Source organism: Ailuropoda melanoleuca, chromosome 17 (assembly GCF_002007445.2).
Source record: "Ailuropoda melanoleuca isolate Jingjing chromosome 17, ASM200744v2, whole genome shotgun sequence".
In the NCBI taxonomy this organism is placed as follows: Eukaryota; Metazoa; Chordata; class Mammalia; order Carnivora; family Ursidae; genus Ailuropoda; species Ailuropoda melanoleuca.
Genome location: NC_048234.1, coordinates 25,286,661 through 25,304,052, shown reverse-complemented (window position 1 = coordinate 25,304,052; position 17,392 = coordinate 25,286,661). Strand labels below are relative to the sequence as shown.

The 17,392-nt window shown below is 46.6% G+C and overlaps 1 protein-coding gene across 2 annotated transcripts in view; it reads right to left on the bottom strand.

Annotated features, from left to right (window-relative positions):
• The window catches only part of MAMDC2 (MAM domain containing 2), a 152,003-nt gene extending 134,875 nt beyond the window's left edge, over positions 1 to 17,128 (bottom strand). For both annotated transcript variants that reach the window (XM_019794667.2, XM_019794668.2), the window contains exons 1-2: positions 16,994 to 17,128; positions 16,539 to 16,652 (exon numbers count right to left, since the gene is read on the bottom strand). In XM_019794667.2, the coding sequence (XP_019650226.2) occupies positions 16,539 to 16,652; positions 16,994 to 17,027 (148 nt within the window). In that variant the 5' untranslated portion in view covers positions 17,028 to 17,128. The remainder of the gene's footprint in view (positions 1 to 16,538; positions 16,653 to 16,993) is intronic.
• Between the last annotated feature and the right edge of the window lie 264 nt (positions 17,129 to 17,392).

Below are 17,392 nucleotides of genomic sequence, written 5' to 3'. Positions count from 1 at the left end.
TGCGTGCAGAGCACTCTGCAAGGGCATACGGGGGATTCAGAGAAGGAAGGGACGTGGATGCTAACACCTAGGATCACAGCATAATAGGAGGGGAAACACACGTTCTAAAATAAGGCCAACCAAGCGCAAGAGCGGTAAACCCTTTAAGAGAAGTTCCACAACAACGCAATGACAGTGCGTCAAGAGTGGTGAGGCAGGGCGGACACCACGCTAAGCCTTCCTGCCCCCACTCTGCCACGTGCAGCTGGGTGACACCAGGCAGACTGCTGGGCCACGACACACCGCCATCCCCTCATCTGTGACCTGGAGGGAATGTCCCCCACCTCGAGGGTGACTGTGTAATGAGACAAAGCCACCTGTGTAACACACACAGGGACTCCTGATAAATGGCAGCTGTGGGTCTTAGCGGGCCTGGGGTAAAGTCTTGGTTATGACACTGGGCAGCACACACCTCCACAGAGAGAGGGCTACGGAAATGCCACATGTCACGTGCATTTTCACAAGGATGCTGGAGGACTACGGCCAGACGTTCACGTCCATGATTTGGCAGTTTGTTTTCAAGCAGCTTCAAGAGCTCCACCCTGGGCTCTGTGTCAGTGGCGTCGTAAAAGAGAAACTTGTGATAAGGGAGGACATCTTCCATGTGATCTAGAGTCTGATCACCATGGTGGATTTCAGGGATCCGCTTTGCTTATCTTAGGGGAAAAGAAGAAGATTGAGACAAGTGTTTGAATAATCCACACACAACCAGTAGCAGGAAGAACCAGTCAATTTTCTGAAAAATCACTCTCAGATCACAGACTAGCAAAGGATTTACGCTTCCCACACACACACGCACAGCTTCTTACTCATGTTTGGGGGCAGAGCCTTAGAATTTTGTTTCTGAATGTTCTCTAACTTTTCTTTGCTGCAGGAATTGCTTCCTACATTTGTCAAAAGAAGAAAATACTATCCCGTGGCTGCTAACGTATCTCCGATCCCCCAGTAGACACTCANTGAATGTTCTCTAACTTTTCTTTGCTGCAGGAATTGCTTTCTACATTTGTCAAAAGAAGAAAATACTATCCCGTGGCTGCTAACGTATCTCCGATCCCCCAGTAGACACTCACTCAAAGCCGCAGACCACGGGAGAGCTGGTGCGGCCCCATCACAGCGGAACCAAAGCATAACTGAAAATTCACCTTTTCTGTCTGATGCGTCTGCCTAAACACATCCTTGAGGAAAACACATCACTTATGGGGGACGTCTCTGTGATGCTTGGGCTCATCTGGTATTTCTTATCACTTAACAGTCCTTCACACCTTCAGCCTTCACACAGTTCTAAGGGAGCATCTTCACACTGACTCAGATTTGTTCATCCATCCATCGAATATTTATTGAGTGTCTTTCAGGTGGTAGACACTGCCGAGCATGGCAGAATCCAAAGGGACACATGTGGGACAGGCTCCTTGTTCTCCACAAAGTTAGCAGTTTAACAGCTGACAGATAATATATCCACAATGAAATAAACAAGAAAAATATCAGAGAGCTAATGTGCTCTAATGCTTATTAAAATCAGGCGATGTGGCAGTGACCGTGAGGGGGTCAGGGTAGGGATCGATAGGGCGCTCAGGGAAGGAGGCAACATTTCAGGTGAGGCTGGGATGACAACAGAGACAGCTCGGTGAAGGTCTTAGGGAAGAATACCACACACCCTCACGTACTTCATTTACCAGTGAATCAAGCACGTACTGAGCTCCAGTAAATGGAGCTTGAGAATTGGGTACCGGGCGAGGCAGTGGAGGCTTTCCAGGGACATGGCCTTGATCTTAGCCTTATTAGCATCTCTTCCAGCTAACAGAGCTGTGAGCGCTCACACCGTTCCTGGAAAAAAGGGTGAAGAAATCTACCCTTCAAGTTTTGAGGACCGAAAGAAGTGAATATAGTGATGAAAGCCTTCTCTTCGTTTCCACGTTATGGAAGCTGACTTAGGAAGTGGGACGTGGCATCAATGTTGTGATAATGGTACTCGGTCCCCTGAATGAATGAGGAACGAACTAATTTTAGGTTTGGAGGAGAGAGTCATGGAAGACTGAGAGCCAGCGTGAGCAGGAGAGAGGGGACGGTATCATGCCAAAGTTGCTGAACAGGAAGAGAGGCAGAAAGCTGAGGGGAGTAGAGTTCAAGAGGCCTTTACTAAATGCCTATCATGCTGAGGCCAGGTACTGGGGACACAAGCAATCCCCAGCCTCAGGGGAGTTTGGGAGAAATGTTTCACGTGGATGATGGCAAAGGTGAGCAGGCGAGCAGCATCTGGCAAAGACAAAGAGGTGAAGAGGCTGGTTTGGGAAAAAAGTTGGTCAAAATCATCCACATATGAGAGGTTGGAATTCTGTTCACTCCTAGAGAGCATGCGGTGGAACAGGGAGGCACTGGTTTGGCGGCACACAGACCTGGATCCAACCGATCCTTGCTCCGGCCGTGTGACCGGGGGCAGGCTGACTAACCTCGCCGCTTATCAACTGTTGCATCTTTAAAATGGAGTTGGCCTCAGAAATCATACGAAGTTATAACGAGGTTTAGAGATAATACAGGTGTGGTGCCGGCGACATAGTAACCAATGGTCATTATTCCCTTACCCTGGCTTAGGTCCTGACTGATAAGTAATTTTCCAAACTGTATTATTACGGCTCTGCAGAATTAAGTGACTGATTGTTTCAGAGCTGAATACTGACCCTCTCAGCGTGGTGTCTGTCACACTCTTGCATTTCACCAGACAAATACGGCACCACTGGTCCAGGGCTGTGCTTTGACTGCTGGCTACTCATGATCCTGTTTTTATTGAGTCAAAACTCAAGCCCGGAAAGCATGCATTTCTTTAGCTAAGCTAGAAGATTTTAGCAAGGGTTCAGTTACTGCCCAAAGTGCCAGGTTGCAGAGTCCAGAGAGCAGTGAAAGGGACTGATCACTGCTCCGTTCAGCCTACAGGAAACCATTCATCAACTCCCCTTACCTACGTGGCGCCATCCTTGCCAGCTCTTGTTAACCTCTGAATCCTAGGGTCATTTACATTTTCCTGGCCATGCCCTAGTCTCAGCGACATATGAGGTAGTTATTGTTCATATATCTTATTTCTTCTAGTAGAGCGGTAGGTACCTGGAGGGCAAGCACCTTTATTAGTCCTTGCCTAGCACAGGTAGGCAAATGTCAAATGAATAAAATGAAGCTAATGGACTCACTCTGAATAACAGGCCACAGACTCCCATTATCCCGTGGTGTCTTAAAACACATGTTCACATCCCACAGGATAGACTTTGGAAAAGTTAAAACAAACTCACTGACCCACAGTGTCTTTGCCTGTTAAGAGCCGCTTCATCATTGGGTGGTGTTAGAATTAAATGAGAGATGCATGTTCCTATCCCTTGGGTCAACAGCCATCACCCATTATAGAACGAAAAGACAGAGAGATGAGCTCACCATCTGCCTTTATCCCAAGGGTTTCATTGTCCTTCAGCTTGTATGGTGTCTCCTCCTTACATCTCTACCAATATGAGTCCCTAAGGTCTTTTTGCATACCCCAAGTGGGCAAATATTACATTTTTCTTTTCTTCTCTCTCTCACTCTTTTTTTTTTTTTGGCATGAGATGCTTGACTTCATTTTCAAAACAAGACCAATAAGGTTATCAAGAAACACAAGTTCTGCTGGAATTTGTCCAGAGAATGCAGGGCAGCCGTGGGGATGCTGTAAATGGGAGACTCTCAGAAGAGTTCCCAAAGTAATCTCATTTAGAACTTGGAACCAGACAGGAATTCTGTTGTACCAGGGCCATTTTTAAAGGAAAAGGTTAATTTTGTATTTCCTCAAATTAGAATATATTTGGTGGCAGGGCCCTTGTGTATGGAAGAATCTAGAAGAAATAATTGTCCTTACGATTATTCCCTTAAGATTCCTATCAGAACTCAAGTAGAAAAGTTTCTCACAGTGTAGTGAAAACAAATGAATATTTAACTGCTATCTCCTTCACAGAACATAGACGGAAACCAGAAATTCTGTTAGAAAAAAACCGCCCTGGGGCGCCTGGGTGGCACAGCGGTTAAGCGTCTGCCTTCGGCTCAGGGCGTGATCCCGGCGTTATGGGATCGAGCCCCACATCAGGCTCCTCTGCTATGAGCCTGCTTCTTCCTCTCCCACTCCCCCTGCTTGTGTTCCCTCTCGCACTGGCTGTCTCTATCTCTGTTGAATAAATAAATAAAATCTTAAAAAAAAAAAGAAAAAGAAAAAGAAAAAAACCGCCCTGCCACCCAGGAACTCTGTGACCTGCAAGTTACATGACTTCTGTATGCCTCGCTTTCCTCGACCCTAAAATGAGGGCGAAGATAAGGCTCAACTCACTGAGGTGCTGAGAGAATTAAATCAGCGAATAACATCAAACAGCAAAAAAAATGAGAGAATTACTCCATAAAAGTTAGCTATTATTATAACTACTATCATCACTTCTAACTCAAAGATTCTTTAAGACATCATGCCGAGAGAGTGGGAAAAGAAAAGTAAAACAGCAGAGTGATTATTTTCTTAGTATTAAACAGAGGTTAACATCCTGACTCCATCAGTTACTTGCTCCATGACTTTGGGAACATAAAACAAAGTCTACAAACCCAATTTCTTCATTGTAAAAATTCAATGAGCTTACACATGCAAGGCATCCGGCACAATGTTTGGCATGTAATAATTGCTCAATAAAAGTTATATAAAATAAATCTCATTATTCATTTTTCTACTAGATTTCTTGGCCAACATAATCACCCAGTGCTCAGTGAATGCTTGCAAATACCACTTTGGTCTTTGAAGGATTTTTTTCTGTAATAACTGAAATGAGATCTAAGGATAACCATAAAATATGATCACTGATGTGTCCATTCTCAAAATATTTAAATAAAATGTTGCAGGCATCATCCTCAGCTCCCGGCTGAGGGTAGTACGTTGATGGCAAGTCGTTCTGGAATGCACCCAGGGGTTGGTGATGGAGAGACTCAAAGGAGAATGGAACTCTGAATCCTTGCAGTTCACTCTTCAGTCCTTTCCCTTTGTCAAATGTCTCCAAGGAAAATTTCTTAAATCATTTGAGGCTCAAATGCAGCATCTTTTGAGCACAACCGTGATTTACTGCACATTTGAACAGAACGACAGTGAAGACTGTCTATTTTTCCAAGACCCATTAATTTTCTAAGAATTCTAAGACTCCTAGGCTAATATTATGCTCAGCAAGAGATCCCTCATAAATGTGTCCAAACTTATTTTTATGACAGGGGCACAGTCACAAAATTATGAATGACTTCCTGATAACCAAAACGACAAACGAATGGAGTCAATTAAAAAATACAAGCCATTTACACCCTGCTCCGTCTTCCGGCAATTTTTAGCGTGAGCAGCTGAGTTTGTGAAGAGGCAGAGGCTTGACGGATATTCGGAGGGACAGAGAAACGTTCTTAGCAACTATGCTGTCCACTTTCAGCTGTTACAAAAATAGGTCACCTTCATCCCGTCTCAAAAGATCCTTAATAGTATACTTGACAGACAAGAGGGCCACCTGGCTCAAACCTGAACATGACATCATTAGTAATTATTGATAAGCTCTTTAAATGGGGGGGGTGTGCTCTAAAAGCCTGGGGTTTATGCTCTACCACTGCCAGAGTTTCCCTTTAAATTTAGCACCCTTTAAAGCATATATATGTGCAAAGAAGTCCTAGTCCACAAGCCCAAGATTAAAAATGAATCATACTTCATGCCAATACTATGCATCTTTAGATAGATTATTTTCAACATCATTTCTCTTTTATTATACATTTAGTAAAGAACTGTGTGTATGTAGTTTGTTGACTTTTTATGTTGACAACAAAGATGAAAATCTGCAGAGCTAATATATAACCTAGGATATATTTGGGGCTTCCCCCCCCCAGTTATTCCTAAGTATCAAATGTGAGTTCAAAAGAGTCTGCTCTTTAGTGTGATTCTTTAAACAAAAACAACAAAAAAAAGAAAAGATACTAATGTTTAACTCAGATTGTCCTCATCAGAATTTGTGGAAAAGAGAGAGTCTTCAGGGACAACAGTGTGATTTCAGATTCAAGATTTGTAATGGAAAACCAAAGGGTTTCTGTAAAGCTTCTATTTTAAAAGGACTCATGCATGGTCATAACACCCTTCAAAGGAAAATTCTCTAGTCTATTATCCATTTTTAATAAAGTCACAAATACAGACAAAACCTATAGAAGCTTAAAAAAGAAATCTTCTTATGTTATAGTTTCAGACGAGATGGTCTTAGTCATAAAATATTAGTAAGCAAAGAAGGCGGTGTCTCGGCAAAGTTAAAGCATATTAAAGTCATCTTCATTATAAGCATGGCCCCAAATAACACTTTGGTTCTCCTTGGCAGTGGAGCAAAAGTTTTTCAAATAAGGGATGGAAATTTTTCGAAGCAAAGAGCTAAGTTCCCTATCACACCGTGGTGGAGCAATGCTGCCATTCTGTTAAGAGTAATAGAATGACTACGTACCAACCTGCTCGGCTAGCAGGGCAACTGGCTTACAAAAACACATTTATCTGCGCACTCTTTTGATTCTTTCCCTGTAGGAGTGGATGAATCCAAAGTTTAGGAGTACTCCTTAAGACGGCCAAAGTATTTTAGGTCAAGCTATAAATTTTTCCTGACGTTCTCTGCCAAGATTATGCTGAGGACTGAGAAGAGAATCCTTAAAATGGTTCCAAAAGTAAACTTTCATCTGCTGTGGAAAAAAGAAGTAAAATCACATCTCCCTATCTCTGCTTGATTCCAAAGGCTCACCACCGTATGGCAGGCGCACGAGATGTAACCGAGGCCTGGACCCCCAGAGCAGGAATGTTGGGACATCGCCACTATTTTGCTGACGTTTTCCGATAGCTCTAGAAAATCATACGTCTTGCAAGTCTATCCTCCTTGGCGTCAACCTCTGCAAGGACAAAAGCATCATCTCTGATAGGAGGGAGCCGAGGGCCAAGTGAAGCTCAAGTCTTTGGAGCCAGGTGGGCTGGGGTCCATACCCTGACTCTCCAACTGGGTTGCCCTGGCCCTGTGACCTTAATTTCTCTGGACCTCATTCTTTCTTACCTGCAAAATGTGGTAATAACAGATAATAACCACCCCCAGGATTGTTGTGAAGGTTAGAAATAAGGCCAACAAACGTAAGTGGCAGGCACCATGAAATGCTCCCTGTGGATCACAGAGCCGGGCTCTGTATGGAGCTACTGTGTAACTATTTCATTAGGTTTCACTCCACCCTGCTCGCTGGGAACCACTCTTATAAAGACAATACATGATGCCGTTAAAATTCCCTTATACCCAAAGATTCCCCTATTGCTTATAAAAGGTTTGCTTCTGTGTTGTAATAAGTAGATTCCAGGATGCATCATAAGTCCCACAGATCTAGCCCAAGCTCCTACATCCTCTGCATTTACAGTAGAAATAAAATTTCACACATTTTGAAGTTGACACTCAAGTGTTCTGAGCCATTGGGTGGAGGGCTCTTGGGTTGCATGGGTCTGTGAGATTTATACATTCTTGACATTTCTGAATTATCAAAGTGGAATTGGGTCTAACACAGGGCTAGTGAGGATGCCCCCTCCCCGAAACTTCTTTCTTACTGGTCCTTTCCCCTCATTCCATAAACAAACTAGTCTTAAAAAAACAAAGCAAAACAAAATAAAAACCAAAACCTTTCTATCTCACGTTTCTTGGTAGGTCTGGGTGAACTTCTCTCTGAGAAAGGGAGAACACCCAGATTTCTTTGCTGAGATTTCTCAGCTTTCTGCATTTCCCCTTCACACTTCCACCAGTTCTGGTTCTGTCTTCCTCCTTCCATGGGAACTGCACAAATTGTCGATTTCAACAGACAAGTCTGCTGCTCACACCTCGGTGCTGCCCGAGGCCCTGCTGGTCACATGCCCCTTCTGAAACTCCCAACTGCTTTGGCCTCTGTGACCTGTACTTCCCTAATTCTCTTCAGACCGGCCTGGTTCCTCCAGTGCCTCTCATTCCACCACCCACTTCGGATGCCTAATCCTCAGAGTGAGTTTAGGCTCTGCCTGAAGCGTCCTGCCGTTAATCACTTTGTACTTTCTCCTTGGGTGATCTTATCCCTGCTCAAGATTTCAACCACTACCTTCTCCCATAGTCCTGCCCAGACTGCACCTGACCTTCCGATTCTCGAATCAATGATCTTCACCTGGATGTTTCCCACACAACTCAGAATGGAACCCATCTTCTACCCTACCATGATGCGGCTCTTCAAATCCCTCAACTGCAGGCACAGCCAAACACCTGCCCAACGTGAAACCAGGAGCTACTCTCCCTCTGACTGATCATTCCCACCCCATCAATCATCAAGTCCTGCCAACTGAGTCTCCTTTTTGGTGTTTTATTTACTCCCTTTCACTCCTACTACCCCAGTCCCACTTCAAGCCCTCATCATCTCGCAGCTGGACTGCTGGACTGTATAGCCTCCTCATTGCCAATCTTATCTCCCTCTAATCGACCCCCCTCACAGCTACTAGACTAGATAGCAGGCCACATCAGTACTCACAGTCCACAGGAAAATCAACAGGCAGGTTCAGCAGGCCAGTAACAAAGTCACACAAATGTGCCTCCAGAAGGGTCTTGCCTACACGTTGTATCTCTTTATTCTTGCCCAAACAGAGCTCCCAGACTTCCTGTTGACTTGGAAAGCCGATACCTTTCCAATAAACTCCTTTTCTGCTTAAATAGCCAACTTATACTGTTTGTAGTGAAGATCCTTGACGAGTGTACAATTCCATTTATTCTCTACCATGATCATAGATTTGTGTCTCCTCCTATCAGTCTATGGGTGCCAAGGGCAGGGACCATGGCCATGCATGTATTCCCAGTCCTCTATGTACTTCAACTGCTAATATCATGCCTGATGGATAGTAGTTACTCAAATGCACATTGGTAGAAGGAATATTCTTAGATGCTTTTTCTGTAAAACATATGATTCATTCACGATACTATGAAGTTATAGTACATTTGTTTTCTTATCTTATCTTAGCCTCAGAATCCCCCAAAACACAAATAACTTTCTCACAAAGTAGAGAAGGCAAATATTCTGACAGATCTCACTGAATCAATCACAAGCCCAATCCTTTGGTTTTCTCACGAACCACATCCATATGCAAGGGCGTGTTCCTACAGCAGACGAATATCTCTACCTGCTTTTATCCGTCAGGGTGGCTACTGTTGGTGTCTTACACTTGAGTTCCTTCGGGGAAAAAACAGCTCCCAAAAGCCCAAAAGCCAGCTCAAAGTCTGATAATCTTTTGCTAAAAATACTTTACAGACCGAGCAGTGTCCCTCTCAAGGTTGCATTGTGATTGTTTGTGATGGCCGAGGATCAAGGGACTCCGGTAGCCCTGATAAGCCAATAACCCAAGGGCTATTTTTTCCTTGGTATGTCCATGATGGAACAGACCACCTGTGGGTCAGGCAAGCTGAGACACTGCTTCCCTGTTATACCTGGAAATGACAACACTAGCGTCCAAACGTTCTTGAATCCTACAGCAGGAAGGATTATTTAACACAACCTCTTTTACTACAGGGGAAAATGTCAAGGGCTCTCTCTCTCTCTCTTTCCTATCAATCTCAACAAGAGCTTTAGGGATTGATTAAATTTGCCGTGTTTGCTGATACCACATGCTCTTTGTCGGGTATTGTGAGGAGGATGTGATGCCTGTTCTCAAAGATGTAACGCTCTGACCAAGAGAAGGGGTGGGGACCCTGACAAGGAGGTGCTAATGAGGAGACACAAGTTGGGGAGTGAAGAGGGGAAGAGAGATGTTCATCTACCAGAGAAGCTCAGGGAATGCTTCAAGAAAGAGCTGGACCTTCAGGCATGGGCAGGGGTAGGATTTCAATAGGCCAGGACGGAGCAGGGGAATAAAGAGCAGAATACAGATGTGGAGAACAGTGCAAACAGAGCAAAAGGCAAGAAAGTAAAGGGCGTGAAGATGAACAGCACATTGGGATTCATGGGAGGGAAGAGCAGATTTATAATTTGGGGCCAATCATGAGGGGCCTTGAGTGCCACGCTAGACAGTCTGCACTTTCTCCTGGGCAACTCATAATCAAAGGATTCTTAACAAGAGGGCCTTTCTTCCTACTCACATCTGGAGGGGTGGGCAGTTGGCAGTCATCCCAATGCATTGTCCTCAACCCTGGCCACATATGAGACTCACCTCAGGAGTTTGTCCATTTGTTAGTGTTCGTTTATTTATTAACAATGCCAACTCTAGCCTTATTTCTGGCCAAAGAAATCAGAATCTTTTGGGGTAGGACTTTGATGTGACAATTTTTAAAGAAATGTTTAGGTGCTTTTAACATCCACTCGGGGTTGAGAACCACTAGCCTAATACATAAGTAGGAGAATTTCTCTATAAATTCTTATTTTTTGTTGGGAATGCTTTGCTGACTTAGGTAAGATACTATGTTTAACTAGGTATGGCCTAATGGGTACAACAGAAATTTCTGATATATTGAGCAAGTTCCTTGCTTTTAAATAACTTCCTCATTTATCATTAGCAATATGTTCGTATGTTCAATATGTTAAGCACTATCTTCTTCCTGTAGCTATTTCATATATATATCATTGGTAATTATGGACATGTTCATATATATGATACGATACATACAGATATACATGAAAAAGATATATATGATATATACAGATATGATATATAGAGATATGTGTTTGATACATACAGATATAAGATATATCGATATATAAATATACAGATATATAGATATAAAAGTTGGTAGATGTGAAAATCAGGATTGACCAACCAAGATACCAAGACATATGTCACTTATATTGACATATGGGGTTTCACTTAAATTCCTAAAAATCAAATATTATTTAATAAGAGGAGAAGTAGGTCTACTGCTGGGGTGACCTAGCAAGGAGGTTCTGCTATTTTAGGAAACAGAATTTTTTATAAATACTATATCATAAGATGCAAGTCACAAAACACACTAACCATACGCCAGGGGATTTGAAGGCGGCAATGAAAGCAGAAAGTCCTATGACAAGGAATTATTTTTTTCTCCTAGCATATGGTGACCACAACCAACTTGTACAATTATGAGAGGGGAAGCATCCTAAAAATCCTTGGGTGCCTTGTGGGGGATGAGGGCAGGAGCTGCGTAGCCACTTCCCATTGGGCGACTCTAATTTGAGTAGGGAACAACCCAGACAGGGTGCTGCCCTTGATAGGAAGGGGGTTGGCCAGACAGAGCCGATGTCCAAATAAATCAATCAAGGTAGGGAGGAGTAGGGAGATAGAACCAGTCCAGGGAGGTTAAATCCCAAGTGGAGGGGCCAGGTCAGAGAACCCAAGAACCCAGACTGACAGGGAAACCAAGGAGTAGGGCCCTGTCCAAGAGCTTAGGGGATGAGAGATCTGTTTGGATTGGACTCTCCTAAATACTTTATGGCATCAATCAGACAGATAATTGGGGCAGAATGAACCAGGAGCATATATGAAAATGCATAAGGGCTTTTTAATCATCCAATACTAGGTTTATTCATACAGCAAATTCATCCATTCAACAAAAAATTATTGAGCATCTACTATGTGCCAGGCCCTTTTCTATATGCTGAAGATGCAGGCAGGTGGGATACCTACATATCTGAAAGAGTGAATTGATACGCAGTATGGCATAAAACGTCGTGGTTTGTGGGTTTGGTAGGCCCAAAGCACTGTACCTTTAGAACTCATCTTCTTCCATATGTATGAAATAATAATTAATTCTCTGATAAAGACTTTCCAACATTTTATAATTAATACACCAAAGCTTCAGGGTTCAGGACCCATGGAGACAGGGATGTTAGGAGAGGGGCAGCAAGGCTGGAGCAAAGGAAAAGAGGAGCACCGAGACACAAGGCCCTGCCCCAGGCTACACAGGCCTTGGTTCATGATCATGACTCCTAGCCTGTCTGGGCCCCAGTGTTCTCCCCCGTAAAATGAGGAGGTTGCACTGGACAACTTCCAAAGCCCAGTTCTCGGATCTAGGATCCCAGGCAGGACCAGGGCAGAAAACGGGGCTCAGGCTCAGCGCACGAGCGCGCTGGTCACCCTGACAGCATCAGGAGCCAGGGCAGCCCCTGGGAGTGGCATGGGATACTGCAGGAGTATCTTGAGCCATTTGCTGGGGTTGAGTGTCTCTCCAAGAGACACCCCAGACTTGTGCTGCTCTCCAGTCTCTACACAACACGGGGGTATGTTTTTCCTTAGAGAGCACCAGGAGACCAATCTGCAGAGGCAATGCAGGTCCAAGCAGGCCCACGGGGGCAGGAACCACCTGATGAACTGATGTCAGGGTGGGATGCTGAGGTGATCCCCCAGAGTCAGGAAAAGAGCTATCATTCACAAGAAGGGAGGACTGTTCCCCCTCTTCCAGGAAGGCCACTTGGGATCCCAGCCAGACATTTGGCTCTAGCTGAAATATCAGTTTCATGACAGAACACAGAACCAAAACTCAGGTGGCCAAATAACCAAAAATGTCTTCAAGACAGAACGAACGGGTTTGGATAAAGAAAGGGGGTGTCAGAGAGAGAGACATATGCATGCGATGTCAGCACACTCCACAGCGTCCCCCACTTTACCCGCTCATTGTGCCAAACCTCATAGCCAGCCTTCCTGCCTCAGATAGCATCACTCGCTCCGAGGTACAAATACCATCCGGACTCTTCCGTATTAGGCAATTTCTCAAACCCCAGCCCCCACCGTTGTACAAAAACTGCATTCTCTACAGCAAGTGCTTTGAATTTCCTTGTTTCCCGCCCATTCACTGGACACATTTCTGTATCTACCTTCCTCTTCCAGGTGGCTTTAGTGTGCCAACCTTCCAATTAAGGACCAGTACCTGCATTGGGTTTTTAGCTCCCCCCCTTCCTCAGTTCCTCCAATGGCTTCCTTATAGAGTCAGGTTAAAGGTGCTAAGCCAAGGTGTCCAAAACTTAGAGTGGAGCCAACATTCACCCGATGACTCATTTGATTGTGACTCTTCCAATGTAAGGCCAACTTAATGGGTTCCAAGAATCCTCAGCCCAAGGCTTCTGCCCCCACAGCTGGCATTGGGGAAATGGAACCAACAGTTTTGATTTCACCTGAGGACCACTGTCCAAAGAGCTTCCCATAGTCTCTGAACTGTGAACAAATAAACAAGGGGTTTTTTTGAGGATGAATGAAGGAATAAAGATTTTTATAGGATTCAATGGATCTCTTGTTTCCCGGATTTAATTCAAACCTAAAATTTAGAAGCGAATTCAAATTTGAGTCTAACATAATCTCATTCCCTTGACAAATTAGAGGAGATAAAAATATTCCATCGGGCCACTGTTGGCAAAGCTAGAAAGTAGAAGAGGCTGGCTTGCTGTATCCAGTCACCCACACAGGTGTCACCTCATGTCTGGGGGCGCCCTTCCCTGTGGTACACAACCCAAGCAAGCACCACTGGTTGAAACTCAGCCATCCTGTGCCTAGCGGAGATCAAGCATATTTCAAGATGGCTATGAGCAAGAGACGTTGGAATGGCAATCGTTGATTCTTAGAGACCTGATACTCTACATAAACCAAGGGAGTGGACCTCAAATACAATTTGGGGCAGTTGAGGAGACATTTCAAGAAGGAGACTTATGCAACTACCCCCAGATTTGATTTTCCCATGATGAAATTTTAATTTGCAGATTTGTTTCCCTACTTAATTCCCAGCACTGGGCTGTAGCATTGTTCTCTCCAAGGCATGTTAGACTAACAATCAAGGACATATAGAAAGTGCCACTGGTATTCCAAATACTTGTGGTCAAAGTCTCTGAAATCTACAACTTTCTATGGTGGATTGGACACACAGAAGTGGATGGAACCAGTTTCAGAAGGTTTTTTGCAGAAGATGAAGGAAATTTGTAGAGAGACTTGTGAACAGCTTGCCAAATTGCCGCCTGTGACGATTTTATCATCTTTAATTTACCAATCTAGAAATGGGTTTATAACAGAAGTTCTACGTGTTGGCCTCTCAGCAGTTGGCACACATCTCACTGTCCCTCTGGAGTATGCTTGGTTGTCCAAGGTCTGGCCTTTGAAAAACACTGTACTAGAGAGACGGAGACCTACCCTGCCTCTTCCGCCTGGAGTGCTCAGAGGAGAATGAATTAACGTTCCCCAGCCAAGCCAGTAGTCCTGGTCTCAAGCCAGAAAACAGTGGCCGTTAGAAGTTAGAAAGCAGGCAAAAAGGAAAGCAACAGTGCTTCCATTATAATATTAAACCATAATCACCTTTTCCTATAATCATCTTTCTGTCTTCCCAGAAGGGGCACTGGTTAACTGCCGCTCTGGGGCACTTCCTGTGGGTCTGGAAGGCGGTGGAGCTCGGCAGGCTGTGGCACGTCCACTGACCCTGGAGCAGGCTGAGAGCGGCCACCGTGCTGAGGGTGGGGGCTCAGAGACGGAGGCTCCTGAATTAAGGGGTGATGTCGATTTCCTTTCCTCGGGGCCAGGACCAGGGTGAGGCAGGAGGTGTTTAGGGAACAAGATTTAAGGAGGTGTGCATTCTCGGGGTCATACAAGTGGCTCTTTCTTCTCAGTCCCAGCCCTGCTCAGGGCCCCAGGCACTGGGATGTGTGTGTGAGCGTGTGCGTGTGTGTGTGTGTGTGTGTGTGTGAACGTGCACTGTGGTCAATGGTTCTCAAAGCATCGTCTCCAGACCAGCAGCAGCAGCAACACCTGGGAACTTGTTTGAAATTCGAATTCTCAGGCCCCATCCCAGACCCACTGAATATGAAACTCAGGAGGTGGGGCCCAGCAATCTGGGTCTTTGACGCAAACACCAGGTAACTCCCACGTGGCTCAAGTCTGCGAAGCACAGTGCTAGAGAATAACGCTCTCCAAAGCCCGCCCCGTGGTCCATGGCAGGTGGCCTCTCAAAATGCTTCACCCACAGCAGGAGCAGGGAAGGGGTGGGGTGGCGAGAAGACAGAGACCTTCCTAAGGCCATCGGCAGGGTAGGTATCCCTCAGACAATAAATCAGGAACTGCTTTTTCCCCAGCTATCCCCAAGTAAACTGTAGTAGTCAAGACCTGGCAACTGTTGGCAATAAATAAAGATTGCTACTGAGCTTGTCCCCGCCCGTGGCTTCCCCTTAACCAGGCAGCTCAGAGCCAGCTGCTGAGACACTGTGTCAGGGGCCAGCCATCCGAACGTTCTGAGACTTTGATGCCCTCCTTTGTAAATGGGGCTAACATCACCCACCTGTGAGGGGTGGAGAACCTAAAGCATACGCAGCCCAAGAGAAGTGTGGGGGAGAGTAAACTGTGGTGAATGCCGAGCAGGGGTTCTGGGCTCCACCCTCTTCCAGGGAGCCAGCTGGGATGCCTTGGGGACTGAGGACAGCTCAGAGGCGAAGGAGGTTAGCTGAGCTCCTTTATGCTACAGTGCTTTTAAAAGGAGGTTATTCCCCAGCCCAAATGACCTGGGGCACCAAGCCTCTAAAAACACAGAGTGGGAGGGGCGCCTGGGTGGCACAGCGGTTAAGCATCTGCCTTCGGCTCAGGGCGTGATTCCAGCGTTGTGGGATCAAGCCCCACGTCAGGCTCTTCCGCTATGAGCCTTCTTCCTCTCCCACTCCCCCTGCTTGTGTTCCCTCTCTCGCTGGCTGTCTCTATCTCTGTCAAATAAATAAATAAAATCTTTAAAAAAAATAAAATAAAATAAAAACACAGAGTGGGAGAAAGGAAAGGAGAAGGGGCACCCGGGGCCTGCTGTTGGGCACTGAGAACTGCTTGTTTTTTTACTATATAATGAAGGGTAAGAGAAACATCTAAAGACCCACATTTAAACTGTCACCAGAACCCAAACAGTATGTAGTGGTGAGATGGTGAACAACGCCCGCCAGCCCAGTGACCTCAGGCACACAGTCATGGACTTGGTTTCCTCTTTTGCCAAGTGCTGGATGACAGATACAATCGCAGTATGAGGATGAAGTCACACAACACACTTAGGCACAACATAAACATGAGGGCTTAGCACTCAGGTCCCTTCGCAGAATTACGGAACCCTTCCTGCCTTATGGAAGAGAACCAGCCCCAATCCGACTTTACCAGCTCCTAAAGGTGTCTACTGAGGACCAGAGGAGCTGATGACCTGCAGAGGGCACGCAGCTCGTGGGTGACAATCATTAGGGGCGCCCCTTTCTCCCTGCCATCAGGAAGTGCTGGGGGGGAGGCAGAAAATCTCAGAGTCCCCCCCTCCCCCCGCAGGCCAGGTAAACAAAGGACGCCCCCGCCCCCATGTCTTCCCGAGCCATGCGTGCAGCACAACTGAGGATTGGAAAGAGGATCCATGACTCACACTTTTCCTCCTGAGGGGATTTAACTCCAAGATAACATTGCCCTTGAGAAAAGGCCAACCAGCAAGGAGGAAAGTTCGCCTCGGGGCCCCTGTGATCTGGAGCCCCCTTACCTTCCTCGTTTAAAATCCAGGGCAGGAACGCCAACACCGAGTCAAAGCCACAGGTGTTTTCTTCAAAGGCGCAGGACCCGGCAGGCAGGTCCACGGCGCCCGCCAGTTGCAGGGCTGCGGACACAACACGAATTTCCGTTCGGGCTAGGGCTGGGAGCGTCTGCACCAACTCGGGGCGCCCCGGGGGAACTAGGTGAAAGTGAGGGGCATGCAGGCGGGTAGGGGCGGGAGAGGGATGCACTACTACCCCCTCCCCCTTCCCCGGCGCTTCCAATGCACAGCCCTACGTCCACCCCCCGTCGCCGCCCCAGGCTCGGCAGTGGGGTAAGGCTGTCGAAAAGGATCCGGAGGCGCCCTCGGATGGCCCGGCCCAGGAAAGCGAGCCCGGCCACGGGGGCTGCGGGAGCGGGTCGCGAGGGCGCCCCCCGGGGGTCCCCCTCGGTCCTTGCACTTACCTTGCATTGCCAGGAGGACGCCCCTTAGCAGCATGGTCGCGCTTCGGGGAGGAAGGACGACCGGAAAGGGGTGCAAGCTGCCAGCCCGCTGAGACCCGCTGCTCCGGTGAACCGGAGCGGGGGCGCCGGGCACCCGGGGAGGGAGAGAGAAGTCGAGAGGCTGAGCGTGCACTTGGAGCTGCCCAACTTTGCGGAGCGGCTCGGGAAGCTGAGCGGAAAGCTGGGGGTGCTTGACTGGTGCGCGCCGCTCGCCCGGCTACAGCCGCGGGTCAGATCGCGTCCCGAGTGAAGCCGGCGCACAGCTGGTCCCGGGCGAGGATGGGGCTGGGAGGGAAGGAGACAATTGAACACTTTTGAAAAACCAGCTAGGACTGGCCGGGAGAGGAGAGGTCGGGATGC